Below are 19,809 nucleotides of genomic sequence, written 5' to 3'. Positions count from 1 at the left end.
CAGTTAGCACCAGAGCATATGAGCGGAGTGGAGCGGGAGCGAGCGTGGAGCGTGAGCGGACGGATTTTGAACAGAGCGCAGAGCGGCATTTTTAAAAGGACGGAGCGTCGCCCTATGCCCCGCTCCAATTTCGCTCGCTCACACCACGAGTCTGAAGCATGCTCAAGCCTGACCCAGAATCCATCTGTTTCATTTAATTTGTGTCGTCCATGAATTTGTATTTTATAGAGCGAGAGGAGCAGCAGCAGCAACAAGATAAAATGGTTGAGGAATTCAAAAGTTTATTCACTGCACGCAAAGGCCCAACCATAACAAGGGAGAGAAAAAGAGAGCTGGATGTAGCATTTTTTGAAATGATTTTCATGGACTATGAACCGCTGAGTAAAGGAGAACGCGAAGGGATGCAACACTTCGCCAGCGCAGCTCAACCGGGCTACACCCCCCCCAAGAAACTATGATAAATCAGTACTTTACTTTGTCAAATTTACATCTGAGATGCCCCATTCACATGCTTCAGCTGGCGATCAAAAACGCCTTTTAACGAGCACGACAACATTAACAGGCTGTTAGTGAAAGTCGGGCACCTGGTGAAAAGTGTACGCAAGAGCACAGAGGAAACCGACCAATTAGGTGTCCGCCCCACAAATGCCTGCGCCATTCGATGGAGCAGCCAGCTGCGGATGATTCAGTCGTTCATCCGGTTGTTCCAAAAAGACCCGTTATGGCAAAACAAACTCAAGTCTAATGTTGCTAACATCACCCTGAATCAAGTACGGCAGCTGACGCACCTTGTCAGTGTGCTGACACCACTAGCAGATCTCACAGACAAAATGCAGAAGGAGCTGGGGAACCTGGGGATGATCCTCCCTGCTGTCACAGAAATCAAATCCCTGCTCACCGATTACACTCACGCTGCACTTCCAATGGGCATCGCTGCTTTTGCAGAAACATTGGCAAACAACGTGTCAATTCGCTATGGAATATACTATACTGATTAACATCTCAGTGTTAGATCCCCGTTTCAAGACAGAATGGATAATCCGAGATGAGTCTGTATGCAACAAATTCGGGGAGATAAAGTAAGGCTGTGGTTTAAGCTAAAAGTGAAATACATGCAGATTTTGTTCCTTTTTTGGAGTGAGCGGGGGGCGATTTGAGTGGAGCGCGATGCAAACTGCGTTGAGCGCTGAGCGATAATGAGCGGACTGGCCTGATGTGGCTTTGAGCGGGGGGAGCGGAGGGGTGAACAGCTCCGTGAGCGAGGAGCTGAGATTCTCACCGCTCCACTCCGCTCATATGCTCTGGTTAGCACATACATTATTTTATCGAACCCACAACCCTGGCGTTGCAAACGCCATGCTCTACCAACTGAGCTACATCCCCTGCCGGCCATTCCCTCCCCTACCCTGGACGACGCTGGGCCAATTGTGCGCCGCCCCATGGGTCTCCCGGTCGCGGCCGGCTACGACAGAGCCTGGATTCGAACCAGGATCTCTAGTGGCACAGCTAGCACTGCGATGCAGTGCCTTAGACCACTGCGCCACTCGGGAGCAAGCCCCTCTATAAAACAATGTTCACGTCATCTTTTAATCATTAAGGAGTTTTTCAATATATACAAAAAACAGAATATAGCTAAGCACAGGCAAAAACCTAGTGGAAAACCTGGTTCAGTCTGCTTTCCACCAGACACCGGGAGATTAATTCACCCAGCAGCCCTCTACACCCAGGGCAGGACACACTGACACCAAACAACACAAACCCCCTCTGTGTCACAGTGTGTCTCTCTAGCCGTGGTTATACCTTGCAATAACGTGGTTGTCGTCAACCGATCAAGATGATCCGATCACTATCTGATCGAGATTTGTTGCGTCTATACATGGTAATAAAATGTCTGTTATCTGCCCACTTTGTCCTTATTATGACCCAATTCCCTGTTTGTATGCAAATAAATCCAACCTGCCTTGGACCTCCAGCTATGACAGAAGCTGTATAAATCCACAGAAAACAGCACACTTTTACAGTCAATAGTTTTATAGTCTCATCGTTACAGCCTACTTTTGTTAACCAACAATTTAAGACTGGGTGTAATGGCTACTGTCCCGATAACGTCGACCTGAGTGTCCACAGCCGCACAAATAAATATTCAGAGAATCTCTCCCATCCCTAAAAAAGTCACCACACAAACGAGCTGGATGTGTGTACACAATACAATTATTGCACAGTATAAATAAAAATGACAATTAGGCCCTAATGCACACAGTAAAAACATAAACAGGTTAAGTTACAGAGTAGGCTACAAAGTGCATCTCCGAATGGCAAAATGCATTATTCAAACAGGTCTGGACAGGGTTGTTCTTTACGGATGGATGACGTTGTCTTTATATTATTGTAATCTTGTATTGTAAATATCCTTTAGTAGGCTATAGGCCTAAACAGTACCAAAGGGAAAATAGTGACATGCTGGGAGAACTACTGTGGTTTAGTTTCCTCCAAATCATTGATCAGTGAGTGATAAGTCGCTAACGGAACCTTTATGATAACCTATAGCAAGACACATGGTCAAATTATTAAAATGCATGCATAAAAGCGGCAATCGATAAAAAGTGCAAAGGAGCACGCATGTAAAGCAAATGGTTTTATAAAGGAACAAAGTGTCAATCCTCAGCATGAACCGAGTGTCATTATATGTGATATTCTCCAGCTGCTCAATTCCTGTTCTCCCCTCTTGCTATACAGCAAGCCCCTCTATAAAACAATGTTCACAGTCAGTCTGTTAGTGTTTAATCTAAGAGTGTAGATTAGAGAGGACAGGCACACTGCATCTCCTTCCCACTGGGCACAAACTGGTCAAATCAACGTTGTTTCAATGTAATTTGTCAATGTATTGTGACGTGGAATCTAGGTGGAAAATACATTGGATTTGCAAAAAGGAATCAACGTAAGCTGTTGTTTTGAGGGTGAAATTTCAACCACAGGATTATGGCCATCATGGTAACCAATTTTCAAAATAGACAAACCTTGTATAAAATATGTTTAATTTTTACCTTTGAAACAATATCAGATCTTCAATGTTATATCCACTATCAGAAAAAAACAATAGGCTGGTCAGCACCTCCTAATGGAGTGTTGACTTATCTACAGCTATCCATTTGGTCTCCCATCCAGGGTTTTAACCAAGCCCAGCTGATATTTCTCACTGACTACTACCAATGTGCTATCGTGAGAATGATTATTGAGAGATCTCACTGTTGCTATCGAAGTCATTCCATAGGGTAGGTTTAACAGAGCAAATGAAATGTAACCATATTTTATATGTCATATATCATCAATGATACTATTTAGGCCTATAAAGCATTTGCAATGTCATCAACAGCTATTGTTTCAATTCAACTCACGGTTAAACTAAAAACAGACAATATATGTCCTAGGGTTTCAAGCTTTGGATAATTTCTAATTTAATCTTCAGGTTAATAATTAATATGTTGGATTCATATCACCATCTGAACCAAAAATCTAAGTTAAAGAATAGGACTAAATCAAATCAAACTTTATTTAAAGTGCGTTTAAATTTGGATTTGATTTGATTTAGTCCTATTCTTTAACTTTGATTTTGAGATGGAGACGTGAATCCAACATATCAGTATTGAATTGTGTTTGGTTGTCAACGCAACTAAATATCACTAGATGTATCTTCTACTTGGATAGTTCCATCTGTGCCATTGACTTAGTCTGGTTTTAAATCCAGTTTGTCTGTAAATTAGTAATTGACATGTTGGATTCATGTCTCCCTCTCAACCAAAAATGTAAATTACAGAAGAGAACTAAATCAAATCAAACTTTAAATGCACTTTAAATAAAGTTTGATTTGATTTAGTCCTATTCTTTAACTTAGATTTTTCAAATGTTGATATTTTGTTGCATTGACAACTAAACACAATTCAAAATAACTTTTGCAACACAGTAAATAGCCTATTAACTTGTCGACAAGTTAACAAATTATATGTTTGTTTCATGTCTCCAACTAAACCAAAAATACAAGTTAAAGGGATACTTTGGGATTTTGGCAATTAGGCCCGTTATCTATTTCCCCAGAGTCAGATGAACTCGTGGATACCATTTTCTATCTCTGTGTCCAGTATGAAGGAAGTTGGAGGTAGTTTCGCAAGCCAATGCTAACTAGCGTTAGCACAATGACTGGAAGTCTATGGGTATCTGCTAGCATGTAAGCAGTTACTCATAGACTTCCAGTAATTGTGCTAATGCTAGTTATCAATTGCACTAGCGCTAGTTAGCAAACTGCACGCAGAGACATACAAATTATATCCACAAGTTCCTAAAGGGCCTAAGTATGAAAATGTATGCACTCACTAACTGTAAGTCGCTCTGGATAAGAGTGTCTGCTAAATGACAAAAAATGTAAAAAATATATAATTACCAAAATCCCAAAGTATCCCTTTAAAGAATAGGATTAAGCCAGTGGCTCAGATGAAACTATCCAAGCATTAGATACATTTATTTTAAAGGGGCAGTGCAGTCAAAAATATGATTTTCTTGTATTTGTTTTGTATTTGTTTTTGGGTAAAAAATAACTGTAAAATCAACAGGAATTCATAAAAAAAATGTTTTAATTGAGTAAATATGTTCCCAAGTATTCCCACGAATAAAAAAAAGAGACATATGTGTCCGTGTCTCAATGTAATCAAGGTATGAAATGATTGTTCTTTTCAAATATAGTATATTTTTGGGCTTAGTTGTTGTCAATTTGCAGTTAACAAATTATTGTAACTATGTTCAGGCCCCCCAACCATCTACTCAGACAAAAATCGGCCTGTGGCTGAATCTAGTTGCCTACCCATGCTCTAGAGTCTAGACGATCCTATCCGCCAATTAGGGCTGTGTATGTAAATATATTTATCAACATGCCCCCATGATCAGACTGAGCATTTCAATGGCAAAAGGAGGCTCAGGGAAATAAATGATATAACATTTTATTTTGAGTTATTTTCATGGAATAAACACACAGTGATTTATTAGACATACAGTGATTATATAATATTTAACATTAAAAAGACTGCATGGGGGCTTTACATTTTGATATTTGGTTGAGTCAACCAAACACAATTCAATATTACTTTTGTAATACAGTAAATAGCCTAAAGTTAAGGCTATCTTTCAAACTAATGTAACAGTATTTAGTCAACCTTAAAATGAGTAACACATCCATAGCTACATTTTGAGGTTACTGTAATTATAAATGTCTTCTAATGTAGGCCTACTCATAGAGAGTGTGCATCTTCAAGATAGCATTCAAAGGTTGCAGGTCTGTGGAGATCTTCACAATTGCTATAATAATCTGTGCAGAATCTCGAACAGCATCGATCACTTGCAATATGTACTTTCAATGTAATATCAACAGCAATGTCCATGTCATTTGGTTGTGATGAAGAACAGTGAGAAAACATATGAAGTATAAATACAAAATATCAGACATTGTTTTTCCATTGGAATTTGGTTGTGCTTTTAGATGGTTGAAAGCATAGTGATAGATAACACATTAGGAATTCAACATCTGGCTTTTTTTTAGTGGGGGAATAAAGGTTCAAGTCTCATTGATCAACATCTCAACGAAATATTACCCATATTCCATGTTGAAATGACGTGGTGTGCCCAATGGGTTGTAACTTCCACTGACAGCGTTGGCACAGTTATTGTGCCATTCATGTCAATGGGGGGAAATCATATACTTCTACAGACACAGTGCTTAGGTTTTAAGATTTCAATATGACACAAATTGCCTTCCCAGCCCATTTCTTTCCTTCTTGTGACATATATTTTTTGATCTCCTGTAAGACCAGCACAAACTCCTCTTACAGACACAGTATAATTTCTCAATATAATAACTTCCATCTCTGCACACCGCCTTCAATCTTCCATGGTAGTTTCCCAGCCCTCTAGGCATACAGGGCTGCTCTGGAACAGCCAAGCATTGATTGTATGCAATAAACTCATTAACATGTGTGATGAAATATTTATATCCATCAGAAATGACATGAGCAGTGATCGCATTGTTAAGATCCAGTCGAGAGGAAAACGCTATCGCTATGCCAAAAGGCATATTTAAATGTAAGCTCAGTGGAGGGAATCGAGCGATGTCAATCAAAGTCAAACCTTCAGATTTAACAAGAGATATACGGCATAGTCCAATGTGTCTTCCAGATTTCTAGGTCATCTGAAGCCATCTATTTAACCAAGGTTTGTGTGTTGTGTTATCTGTCCTCAGGTCAGCGAGAATGCCAAGCAGGACCTGAAGGATGGCTTGTCTCTGTACAACACAGACAACAACGTAGGCCTCAGGAACGCATGGAACATCATCCAAGCAGAGGTATGTAGTATGTAAACATTCTGGGATCATGACAATTCATAAACACTCAACCTTCACATGTAAAACAGCAGAATCACTGGACTCAAGTTCACCTAAGGATAGTGCATAAATGCATTTATAGTGAAGCCTTCGTCTGAAACCATTTTCGCTGTAATTACCATGAATGTTTGAAAATGTATTCACCGGCATCTATTAACTGAACAGCCGGTATGGAAAATCCATACTGTTTCTTGGAATATGCTATGGGCTCCTTAAGATACATAGGGACAGCATCTTACAGGGAGCGTACATATGTAATTACAATAGACTAACTTACTGCCGTATTTATCAGAGTTGGTTTGAGGACTCTGTGGATGTACAGACAGGTAGCACTAACTTCTGCTGTCCCCGTCCTCCGTGTGTGTGTCTTGCAGTGGAAGTGCTGTGGGGTGGTAGGGTACACAGATTGGCACGAGGCCCTCAAGGAAAAGGTGGTGCCCGACCGCTGCTGCCAGGAACACTACCAGGAGTGCGGACGCAACTCCACCAACATGTTCTGGACAAGGGTGAGTGGGCACACTGGACACGGGGCGGGCACTGGACACTGGGCAGTCACCGTCAGATCTTCTGGAATAAATTGGAGGCCTATAGGTAATATATTCAACAATCAAATGTTGTCAATGTCACAAGCCTGGGAAACCAAATACCATTTTAACACCAGAAAAGCCGGGCCCTTTGAGCCAATGAGCAGTCATTTTAACTCAAACTAACAGTCTAATAAATACATTTCACATATGGTATAGGAAAAATAATCATTTGTTTGTGTTTATGAAGGTCTTGGGTAACATCAGAATATGAAAAATATGTTTTAGAACACAATAGCATTTTCATTAGTTTACGTTACTGTGCCACATGCTCATGTGTGGAGTGCATGGAACAGTGGTTATTCTTAGAAAAAGTTTTATTTGGAAATAGAGCTAATTTCTTCAATTTTGAGAGTTATTTGGCAATGGTAAGGGTTTTGGAAACCTCATACTCTGCTCTTTCTGATACTATAGTTGAAGTCGGATGTTTACATACACCTTAGCCAAATACATTTAAACTCAGTTTTTCACAATTCCTGACATTTACTCCTAGTAAAAATGCCCTATCTTAGGTCAGCTAGGATCACCACTTTATTTTAAGAATGTGAAATGTCAGAACAATAGTAGAGAGAATTATTTATTTCAGCTTTTATTTCTTTCATCAAACTCCCAGTGGGTCAGAAGTTTACATACACTCAATTAGTATTTGGTAGCATTGCCTTTCAATTGTTTGACTTGGGTCAAACGTTTCGGGTAGCCTTCCACAAGCTTCCCTAAATAAGTTGGGTGAATTTTGGCCCATTCCTCCTGACAGAGCTGGTGTAACTGAGTCAAGTTTGTAGACCTCCTTGCTCGCACACACTTTTTCAGTTCTGCCCACACATTTTCTATAGGATTGAGGTCAGGGCTTGCTGATGGCCACTCCAATACCTTGACTTTGTTATCCTTAAGCCAATTTGCCACTACTTTGGAAGTATGCTTGGGGTCATTGTCCACTTGAAAGATCCATTTGCTTCAATATATCCACATAATTTTCCTTCCTCATGATGCCATCTATTTTGTGAAGTGCACCAGTCCCTCCTGCAGCAAAGCACCCCCACAGCATGATGCTGCCACCCCCGTGCTTCACGGTTGGGATGGTGTTCTTCTGCTTGCAAGCACCCCCTTTTTCCTCCAAACATATCGATGGTCATTATGGCCAAACAGTTCTATTTTTGTTTAATCAGAACAGAGGACATTTCTCCAAAAAGTACGATATTTTTCCCCATGTGCAGTTGCAAACCGTAGTCTGGCTCTTTTTTATGGCGGTTTTGGAGCAGTGGCTTCCTCCTTGCTGAGCGACCTTTCAGGTTATGTCGATATAGGACTCGTGTTACTGTGGATATAGATACTTTTGTACCTGTTTCCTCCAAAAGTCAAGGACGGAGGCTGGCATGACATAGAAAATTGACTCACTCGGCTCTTCTAGTGCTAATCGAAGAGTGTATCTAAAAAAGTATATATTTTAAATGACTATACAATAGTTACTTTGCAAGTGTGTTGAGATAAGGATTGTATTGTTTTGAATATCATTTCGATTTTAAGTAGCCTAACATTGCTTACTTTGCATTTTGGTCACCATGTGAACTTTTTCTTTCATAATGCCTAAAACAGCAGTTTGATTTTACAGTACAAAACTTCAGGGTCTACATGTTCCCTCCATATCTGTTCTGCCGTATTTATCACCTCAGGATGGGAGATTCCCAATAATATGAGGCATGCGACCTGTGCCTAAAGATGGGTGCCTAATGTTTGAGTTCCATGCATATCTTAGCAATAGAAAGCCTTTGCAATAGAAAGCCCCTTTTCAAATAAAATCTAATCTAATTTTATTTGTCACATGCACCGAATACAACAGGTGTAGACCTTACCGTGAAATGCTTAGTTACAAGCTTTTAACCAACAATGCAGTTCAAGAAAGAGTTAAGAAAATATTTACTAAATAAACTAAAGTAAAATAAAATTGTAAAAAATAAACAGTAACACAATAAAATAACAATAACAAGGCTTTATACAGGGGGTACCGGTACCAAGTCAATGTGCAGGGGTACAGGTACATCTAATGACTATGCATAGATATAAAGTGACTATGCATAGATAATAAACAGCGAGTAGCAGCAGTGTAAAAACAAAGGGGGGGGTCAATGTAAATAGTCCGGTGGCCATTTGATTAATTGTTAAGCAGTCTTATGGCTTAAGTGTTGTTCCTAGACTTGGCGCTCCGGTACCGCTTGCCGTGCAGTAGCAGAGAGAAACTAAGAACAAACTGTTTGGGTTTTTAACTAATAGAAACATCACTATGTGAAGATATTTGTAAATATGTATGTACTGTATACTATATGTTATAGGTATTTTGTTTTATTAGTTGTATTAGTAGTTAACTTTAACCACACTGCTAACCTTATGCCTAACCCTAACCTTAAATGAAGAACAAAAAGCTCGTTTTTGTAGCCAATTTTGTGGCTGTGGAATCTGACTTTGTGGTTGTGTTATCTAGTGGAAACCCCACCACATGGTGATAGTAGTTTGAAGTTTTAATGTCACATGCACAAGTACAGTTGTGGTCAAAAGTTTTGAGAATGACACAAATATTAATTTTCACAAAGTCTGCTGCTTCAGTTTTTATGATGGCAATTTGCATATACTCCAGAATGTTATGAAGAGTGATCAGATAAATTGCAATTCATTGCAAAGTCCCTCTTTTCCATAAAAATGAACTTAATCCCACAAAAACATTTCCACTGCATTTCAACCATGCCACAAAAGGACCAGCGATTCTCTCGTTAACACAGGTGAGAGTATTGACGAGGACAAGGCTGGAGATCACTCTGTCATGCTGATTGAGTTAGAATAACAGACTGGAAGCTTTAAAAGGAGGGTGGTGCTTGAAATCATTGTTCTTCCTCTGTTAACCATGGTTACCTGCAAGGAAACACGTGCCGTCATCATTGCTTTGCACAAAAAGGGCTTCACAGGCAAGGATATTGCTACTAGTAAGATTGCACCTAAATCAACCATTTATCGGATCATCAAGAACTTCAAGGAGAGAGGTTCAATTGTTGTGAAGAAGGCTTCAGGGCGCCCAAGAAGGTCCAGCAAGCGCCAGGACCGTCTCCTAAAGTTGATTCAGCTGCGGGATCGGCGCACCACCAGTGCAGAGCTTGCTCAGGAATGGCAGCAGGCAGATGTGAGTGCATCTGCACGCACAGTGAGGCGAAGACTTTTGGAGGATGGCCTGGTGTCAAGAAGGGCAGTGAGGAAGCCACTTCTCTCCAGGAAAAACATCAGGGACAGACTGATATTCTTTGTGGCATCCGGAAAAAAGCTTGTCCGGAGAAGACAAGGTGAGCGCTACCATCAGTCCTGTGTCATGCCAACAGTAAAGCATCCTGAGACCATTCATGTGTGGGCTCACTCACAATTTTGCCTAAGAACACAGCCATGAATAAAGAATGGTACCAACACATCCTCCGAGAGAAACTTCTCCCAACCATCCAAGAACAGTTTGGTGACGAACAATGCCTTTTCCAGCATGATGGAGCACCTTGCCATAAGGCAAAAGTGGTAACTAAGTGGCTCGGGGGAAAAAAAAACATCTACATTTTGGGTCGATGGCCAGGAAACTCCCCAGACCTTAATCCCATTGAGAACTTGTGGTCAATCCTCAAGAGGCGGGTGGACAAACAAAAACCCACAAATTCTGACAATCTCCAAGCATTGATTATGCAAGAATGGGCTGCCATCAGTCAGGATGTGGCCCAGAAGTTAATTGACAGCATGCCAGGGCAGATTGCAGAGGTCTTGAAAAAGAAGGGTCAACACTGCAAATATTTACTCTTTACATAAACTTAATGTAATTGTCAATAAAAGCCTTTGACACTTATGGAATGCTTGTAATTATACTTCAGTATACCATAGTAACATCTGACAAAAATATCTAAAAACACTGAAGCAGCAAACTTTGTGAAGACCAATACTTGTGTTATTCTCAAAACTTCTGACCACGACTGTACAGTGAAATGCCTTTCTTGCAAGCTCTATACCCAACAATGCAATAATCAATAACAATGTAATACTAGAAAAAGCACATAAGAAATAAGAAGAAATATGAATTCACAATATGTAAGTAAGCATACTATATACAGAGTAGCAGCAGCTTGTATGTGAGTGGGTGTGTGTGTGTGTGTAGAGCAGTGGCGATCAGTTCCTTTTAAGATAAGGGAGGACAATATATTTTATTTTTTCTATAGCAGCATTTTGGATGACACCTGTCCTGCAGGTGTGATGTTCGGATGTACCGATCCTGTGCAGGTGTTGTTACACGTGGTCTGCCACTGCGAGGATGATAAGCTGTCTGTCCTGTCTCCCTGTAGCGCTGTCTTAGGCGTCTCACAGTACGGACATTGCAATTTATTGCTCTGGCCACATCTGCAGTCCTCATGCCGGCCTGCAGCATGCCTAAGGCACGTTCACGCAGATGAGCAGGGACCCTGGGCATCTTTCTTTTGGTGTTTTTCAGAGTCAGTAGAAAGGCCTCTTTAGTGTCCTAAATTTTCATAACTGTGACCTTAATTGCCTACCGTCTGTAAGCTGTTAGTGTCTTAACGACCGTTCCATAGATGCATGTTCATTAATTGTTTATGGTTCATTGAACAAGCATGGGAAACAGTGTTTAGACCCTTTACAATGAAGATCTGTAAAGTTATTTGGATTTTTACTAATTATCTTTGAAAGACAGGGTCCTGAGTTTGCTGAGTTTACATGTCCTGAATGCCAGGGAGCTCAGCCCTAGTGATGTACTGGGCTTTCCGCACCACCCTCTGTAGCGCCATGTGATCGATGGTGGTGCTATTGCCATACCAGGCAGTGATGCAGCCAGTCAATATGCTCTCAATGGTACAGCTGTAGAACGTTTTGATGATTTGAGGGCCCATGCCAAACTTTTTCAAGTAGTAGTGACCTGTGAATGAACTTGTGAATGATAACATCTAACAGTATGCATGAACCAGAGATGATAGCTACAGGAGGGCCACTTCAGTGATTTTACTGTGTCTGTTTCTCTCCCCAACACCCTTGTGCGTCTGAAATATTAAATGTCTTGCCATATTCAAAATTGATCGTTTTAAAGTGCTTTTCATTTACTGTTTTGACAGACCATTATTTATCTCCATCAAGTGACTCTTACTATTCTTCCATATTTCCTCCATCACCCCCTATTCTATATTTGTTCTATATCTTTCTCTCTCTGTCAAGTGCTAATGTCTGCTCACAATTCTATTGTTGTCCCTCTGTCCCCTAGGGCTGCTATGAGAAGGTGGAGGAGTGGCTCGATGACAATAAGCATCTCATGGGAACCATTGGCATGTGCATCTTGGTAGTGCAGGTAAGCAGCAATCTCTCTATGGAGCGTGTGTGTGTGTGTGTGTGTGAGTGCGTGCATGCACCTGTGTGCTTGTGTGTTTGTAACTCCACAGCCACACACTCCCTCTCCCTCTCCATGTGAGAGACATGACAGTAATAAATCAAATCAAATCAAATCAAATTGTATTGGTCACATGCGCCGAATACAACAGGTGCAGACATTACAGTGAAATGCTTACTTACAGCCCTTAACCAACAGTGCATTTATTTTTAACAAAAAAAGTTAAAATAAAACAACAACAAAAAAAGTGTTGAGAGAAAAAAGAGCAGAAGTAAAATAAAGTGACAGTAGGGAGGCTATATATACAGGGGGGTACCGTTGCAGAGTCAATGTGCGGGGGCACCGGCTAGTTGAGGTAGTTGAGGTAATATGTACATGTGGGTAGAGTTAAAGTGACTATGCATAAATAATTAACAGAGTAGCAGCAGCGTAAAAAGGATGGGGTGGGGGGGCAGTGCAAATAGTCCGGGTAGCCATGATTAGCTGTTCAGGAGTCTTATGGCTTGGAGGTAGAAGCTGTTGAGAAGTCTTTTGGACCTAATAAGGTCCATGCTCAGTGGGCGTAGTAGCACCTACACATTCTGCCATACTGAAATATTGAAGATGGTGTCTGGTGCTCCCTGGTCCTGTCTGAGGAAATCAAAGCACCCTGGCTCTGTGCCCAACGCTGGAGCTGGAGCCAGACACCAGGAAGTGATATGAGACCTGATAAAGAGCTCTCAGCCTGCTGCATCACTATGTTCCTCCTGTCTGTCCTTTCTGTCTGACTCTCTGTCTACCCTAAAGTACCTGTCTGACTATCTTTTCTTGTGGTCTGTCTCTCTGACTACCCTAACGTACCTGTCTGCCTCGCCTACCTGTCTAACTCCAGCTGCCTCTCTGCTCTGTGTCAGAGGCAGGAGAGCCCAATCTCGTTAACGTATAGAAGTAGAATCATCACCACGATTTTAGACTGTACCACAGGGCTGGTCTGCACACACACATGATCAAATCCCAAACACACCTGATTGTTGCATAGGGTGTTTGAGAGGGAGGGAGAGAGAGAATGAGAGAATGAAGGACAATATACATAATTTACTTTTCCTTTGACCTGACCCCACCACCTAACATTCCCTAGCCCATTACTGAGATTATAGTAGAAATTAGACTCATTAAAGTGCAGTCTGCAGAGAGATGGTTAATACTGTACATTATTTTTATTTATTTAACTAGGCAAGTCAGTTAAGAACGCATGCCTTAGACCGCTGCACCACTCGCGAGACCCTGTGTGGACCAGCGGTTAGTCTCGGCACACGTGTATGCCAGTGCGGGCGTGGGTTTGAATCCAGCCCACTGTCCTTTGACTCAAACTCCTCCCATCTTTTCTGTCTTCACACTACTGTCCTATCTGTTCAATAACAAAATATGGAACCTAGAACCATAGATAGACTTTGCTTCAAACCTCTACTTTGCTCTGTAGAGTAAGCTGGAGCAAGCTGGGGAGAGTCTGCATGAGTTAATCCAAAGCCTCTGCCCTACAGGTGCATCCCTAATGCAAACATACTGTACAGGGTGTGTGTCTGTGTGTGACCGGGTAGGGGTTGGAGTTTGATCTGTAATGTGTGCTTGGCATTGCTCAAGAGCCTGGTATAATAACTGTGATCACAGTCTGTGTTAGTTTTTTTCACCACACTGTGTTAGATATTAGGTGAGACTGGCAGGAGTTTAAGAAGGTATCCCTAAGCATATGGACCCAAGTTTGTCTGGAACGAAAGGGAAAGTCAGCAGCAGCTTTACAGAGGCTAATGCTAATCACAGTAATAAAATGCTTCCTACGGTAGCTAGCTAGCTAACTTCCGGCTACACTTACTGTCTGCATCTGTAACTGATCTGGGTTCAAATACTACTTGAAATAATTTCTAATAATTTACCTGGGCTTGAATGAGCTTGCCTGGCACAATGGAACCAATAGAATAGTCTAAAAACCGCAAACCCCGCCCATATGGCACTCTGGGCAGGCTGATGTTGTTTTTTAAAGATTTTAAATAGTATTTGAACCCAGTTATGTTCTGTAATAAAGACTTCTACTCACTCCAGTCCTGACTGCTTCAGATAATGGCTTTAGGATCAGCCTCCCAACTTTGATGTGAAAGTAGTCCTATGTATCACAGGCTATTTCTTAATGGAAACTTCAAAGAATATACTTTTTTTTTGTGCATCATAATTTACCTCATTGACTTAATGTGCTCATTTAGTTCACGGTATTTCATCAGTGAGATACAGAAGCAGCTCGTTGAATTTGATGTTTGAAGACGGCCTGAGAGAGAGAGGAGATAGCCAATCTCTCTCCCTGGTTTGGAAATAGGAAAATGTGGGTTGTTTTCAAACTCTGCTGGAGGATTTTTCTTCAGTGTCATAAACTCCACACAAGCCCAGAAGCACTCACAGTGAATGTATTTCACCTAGTGTAACAGAGTACACAACACAAGAGTTTGGACACATCGCTCAGAGCTGGCTGCACTGTACCATTGACTGTGTCCTCTGACTTTGAAACAATAATGATTTTTTTTTTTTATGTATAGACTTGAAAGACAAAATGCACTGTTCTCCCTCTCCTTCTCTGCAGCTCCTGGGAATGGCGTTCTCCATGACTCTGTTCCACCAAATCCACAGAACGGGGAAGAAGTATGACGCTTAGCATTGGACAGACAGCACACAGGGAAAGGAGCCCCATGTACTGCCTGATGGGATAGACTCTGGATTACCCCCCCAATACGTCCTATATCGCAAAGCCTCCCCCTCCCCACTCTTCCCAGAAACCCTGTACAGACTGCAGCTGTGTCACCCTTCTCCTCTTCTCTGTCCACGCCACCATTCATTTGCCAAAGAGAAATGGGACTGGAAGATAAAAGGACAAATACACTTTTGGCAAGGAACCCTTATGTAGTCTCTCTCCTGTTTAGAAATACATTTAAATGTTTTGGGCGCTTGGACTAACAGTTTTGCGGGAAGCTTTACTAATGCTCACATCCCCCCTGCAAGGCGAAGAAATCGGTTTTCATGGATTTTGTCGTGTTCATGTTAACTTCCTCTTTCCCTTGTAAATGATGAAAGGCTCCGACATAGTATGCTAGTTTTCTACTCTGCGGAACCCTTTTCCAATACAGTATGATTCTTCTTCTGCTAAATGTGTCCTTTATGCTCCTATGGAATGGAGTGTTTGATATGCTAAGTCAAGGCTCTCCAAGCCTGTTCCTGGAGAGCTACCATCCTGTAGGTTGTCACTCCAACCTTAATCTAGTGCACCTGATTCTAATAATTAGCTGGTTGATAAGTTGAATCAGCTTAGTTACAACTGGGGTTGAAGTGAAAACCTACAGGAGGGTAACTCTCCAGAAACAGGGTTGGAGAGCCCTGTGCTAAGTGTTATCTGTTGTCAGAGGTGTGGAATGGATGAGATGCACAGAAGGCTGCTGAGGGGAGGACGGCTCATAATAATGGATGGAATGGAGTGAATGGAATGGTATCAAACGAATGGAAACTATGTGTTTGGTGTGTTCGATGCCATGCCATTTAATCCGTTCCAGGCATTACTATGAGCCTATCCTCCCCAATTACGGTGCCACCGGCCGCCTGTGATGAGATGTGATGAGTTTCTGTGGATCAGGGATGGGCAACTCCAGTCCTCGGAGGCCTGATTGGTGTCACACTTTTCTCCCAGCCCTATAGCTAACACAACTGATTAGATTAATTGCATTAATCTAAACTGAAGACTATGGGCGCGTTCCTCTGCCCAGGCATTGCTGACGCATGCCAGATCTTACAACGCCTGGATAGGTATTTTACGTATCAGCTAACCACATTATATGGTATAGCAATCTGTCAGTCGATGACACAGTCAATGACGTGGCACGCAACCATTGGTTGATGCGCATAACGTCTGAGCAGGTAGAACACAACCCATGATTAGTTGCTTATTGGAGTCAGGTGTGTTAGCAGTGGCTGGGGAAAACGTGTGCCACCAACCAAGCCCCCGGGGACTGGAGTTGCCCATCCTTGCTGTGGATGGTCAGGGGTTGGGATGGGTCATAGGTCAAGGTTATAATGCCATGAGCCCTGAGCCCTGAGTGGGCGGTGCTCTGGATTCAGAGGGTTTTTCCTGTGATGGGAAGAATTACACTTCTTGGAATCAAGTTAGAGTACAGGGCTCTCCAACCTTGTTTCTGGACAGTTACCCTCCTGTAGGTTTTCACTTCAACCCCAGTTGTAACTAATCTGATTCAGTTTATCAACCAGCTAAATATTAGAATTATGTGCGCTAGATTAAGGTTGGAGTGAAAACCTACAGGATGGTAGCACTCCAGGAACAGGGTTGGAGAGCCCTGGAATAAAGTCATTTGAACCGAATCACCTCCTAGACGACCATCTCTCCACACAACACATAAAGAAACATACCAATATTTGTACTTTCTTCAACTCCCACCCACCCTTCCTCATAGTCTATAACCACTAGTACTTCCATTCTCACATAAAAATAAATAGAGTGGTACAAAATGAATGTGTTTAATACGGGCCCGTGAGGACTGGCATGTAGTGAGATTCGGGGCTCTATTCAATCTGTATCACTGAAGCGTTACAGATTGCGCAATATAAATATAAAAGTAATTTTCCGATTGAGACAACATATGCAGCATTTACCGTAAATGCAGTCTCCGCTAATGCGGGAACATTGCCTTTAATTTCTATCACGCTGTAATGCTGAACTTCAGCGATACAGATTGAATAGAGCCCTCGGTGCAGCTCTATCTCTCTCTCTCTCTCTGAAGGCTGAGACTAGTGAGTGCAGTGTTAGATCAGACAGATGGAGCTGTTACTGTGGTGGAGGCAGCATGAGTCAAGAGGATGGCTGTCTCCAGACGTCTACTACACCATTGATCGTCTGAACGGAGAAGTAGGAGGAAGAGTTTCTCTGCAGTGGTTCTCCTCTGGCATGCCTGAACTCTTTTTAGTTTTTATTCCCTCTCTTTCTCCATCTCATCCCTTCGCTCTCTCTCTTACTTTCTACATGTCAGAACGGCAGGAGGGTGAGACAAGCTCTTCACAGTACACATTTCCACTTACATTCCAGCTAGACTAAGTGATGATGTATCTACACCTGTAGTCTGGATACTGCTGCTGTAGTTTTCAAAGCGCCTCCCATGCGTCAGTCAGTCACAGAGTGGGTGGAAGGGAGGGAGTCTGATCAAAAGGTGAGGCTGTGGTTTGGAAATGGCAACGCGCCCTGTAAGACAAGTAGTTTTACTAGCGCTACAATGTAGGCCTATGTGCGGTTCAACAGCAGGAGTCCTGTTTAATACAAGAACAAGGGTAGGGTTTCAGGGTACGTGGATAACTACACTTTAAACTGCTTTGGAGGGCTTTACCAACAGGGTCATGTTCATTAGGCACTAAATGGAACAAAACGGACTGAAACCGTTTAGGACTACCTGGACTTACCCAATAAGAAACTGTAATTTTTGTTGCAAAACATTTTCTGTTGCATGCCCTAATGAACATGGCCCCGTTTTCCTTTAACATGTCATCATGCCAACCGTCTGCTTGTAGTAATCAATTAATTGACTCATTGTTAACATGAAGGAGAAGAAGTTGGCTGAACTGACTGGATGTTTACTGTACTTTTTGATTAGAAGTTAGATAATCGGGACCAGAAGTGTCTCAGTTTTAAAATCTCATCCTACAATTGCAGGAGGGTTAGAGGCTAGCATTCTGCTTGGGATAAGAAGTGTAAGAACTGTGCATTGCTGCTACATGCGTATGTCGTGTGAAGGTAGAGGATGAGGTATGAGGTAAAGGAAATGTTACCAAACACAGCTAGCTCAGAGACACTGTGGCCTAGCTTTCACACTCTCTGTCTGCATTAAGGATCATCTTCAGGATCATCTAAGGTCATTCATTAAGGCTGATTGGGATATCTTAATTTGAATACATTGGGATGTACAATACTCTACATAGTGGTAGATTGCAGCAGATCTGGGTTTGTGCATTGCTGCGTCACAGGCAGAGATAGTTGTTGTTGACATTTCTGTCTCTGATTCACCGGATGATCCATCATACTCCATGTTTTACATCCACGGGGAAAACATGACAGCTGCTGACGTAAAGCACAGGCATGAGCGCTTCACATCCTCTCTGCCTGGATGCTTCCACAAACATTTGGCACAATTTATCGCTCCAGCAAATGCTGCGAGCTACATGCCAGGGTTGACATTTGTAGAGATGTGACAGTTGTTATCGGTCATGTAAGAACAGGTTTGCTGTAGACCTATGTGTATCCACTGTACCTACATCCTTGTACCCTCTCCCTTGTGTAAGATTGGGTGGTGGTGAGGAGAGCTTTATTTGCCACTATGCTTGCTCCCAGAAGTAATACTGCATCTGATAATCCTAGAATCCTAGACTAAAGTGCACATTAATCTCAATTGATCAGATCTGTGATCATTATAGTATTGTGAAAGTCGGACATTGCCACATTGTGTGAAGTGATTTGGGGTGGAATGGTTTGATGTTGAATTAAATGCAGAATAGCCACTTCAGCATGAAGAAAGATATACACTACCAGTCAAAAGTTTGGACACACCTACTCATTCAATGTTTTTTCTTTATTTTGACAATTTTTTACATTGTAGAATAAAAGTGAAGACATCAAAACTATGAAATAACACATATGGAATAATGTAGTAACCAAAAAAGTGTTAAACGAATCAACAAATATTTTATCTTTGAGATTCTTCAAATACATTTACATTTACATTTTAGTCATTTAGCAGACGCTCTTATCCACTTATCCAGCGACTTACAGTTAGTGAGTGCATGCATTTTTCATACTATAGCCACCCTTTGCCTTGATGACAGCTTTGCACACTCTTGGCATTCTCTCAACCAGCTTCATGAGGTAGTCACCTGGAATGCATTTCAATTAACAGGTGTGCCTTGTTAAAAGTTAATTTGTGGTCTTTCTTTCCTTCTTAATGAGTTTGAGCCAATCAGTTGTGTTGTGACAAGGTAGGGGGGTATACAGAAGATAGCCCTATTTGGTAAAAGACCAAGTCCATATTATGGCAAGAACAGCTCAAATAAGCAAAGAGAAACGACAGTCCATCATTACTTTAAAAGATGAAGGTCAGTCAATCCGGAACATTTCAAGAACTTTTAAAGTTTCTTCAAGTGCAGTCGCAAAAACCATCAAGCGCTATGATGAAACTGGCTCTCATGAGGACCGCCACAGGAAAGGAAGACCCAGAGTTAACTCTGCTGCAGAGGATAAGTTCATTCCAGTTACCAGCCTCAGAAATTGCAGCCCACAAATAAATGCTTCACAGAGTTCAAGTAACAGACACATCTCAACATCAACTGTTCAGAGGGGA

At 41.7% G+C, this 19,809-nt stretch overlaps 1 protein-coding gene across 2 annotated transcripts in view; it reads left to right on the top strand.

Annotated features, from left to right (window-relative positions):
* The window catches only part of tspan9a (tetraspanin 9a), a 344,343-nt gene extending 329,193 nt beyond the window's left edge, over nucleotides 1–15,150 (top strand). For both annotated transcript variants that reach the window (XM_041890597.2, XM_041890596.2), the window contains 4 exons: nucleotides 6,281–6,382; nucleotides 6,796–6,927; nucleotides 12,284–12,367; nucleotides 15,012–15,150. In XM_041890597.2, coding sequence (XP_041746531.1) covers nucleotides 6,281–6,382; nucleotides 6,796–6,927; nucleotides 12,284–12,367; nucleotides 15,012–15,083 — 390 coding nt within the window. In that variant the 3' untranslated portion in view covers nucleotides 15,084–15,150. The remainder of the gene's footprint in view (nucleotides 1–6,280; nucleotides 6,383–6,795; nucleotides 6,928–12,283; nucleotides 12,368–15,011) is intronic.
* The last annotated feature ends 4,659 nt before the right edge of the window (nucleotides 15,151–19,809 follow it).

Source organism: Coregonus clupeaformis, chromosome 11, assembly GCF_020615455.1.
Source record: "Coregonus clupeaformis isolate EN_2021a chromosome 11, ASM2061545v1, whole genome shotgun sequence".
In the NCBI taxonomy this organism is placed as follows: domain Eukaryota; kingdom Metazoa; phylum Chordata; class Actinopteri; order Salmoniformes; family Salmonidae; genus Coregonus; species Coregonus clupeaformis.
Note: the sequence above shows the minus strand (reverse complement) of the source record. Positions and strands in the feature narration are given on the sequence as shown.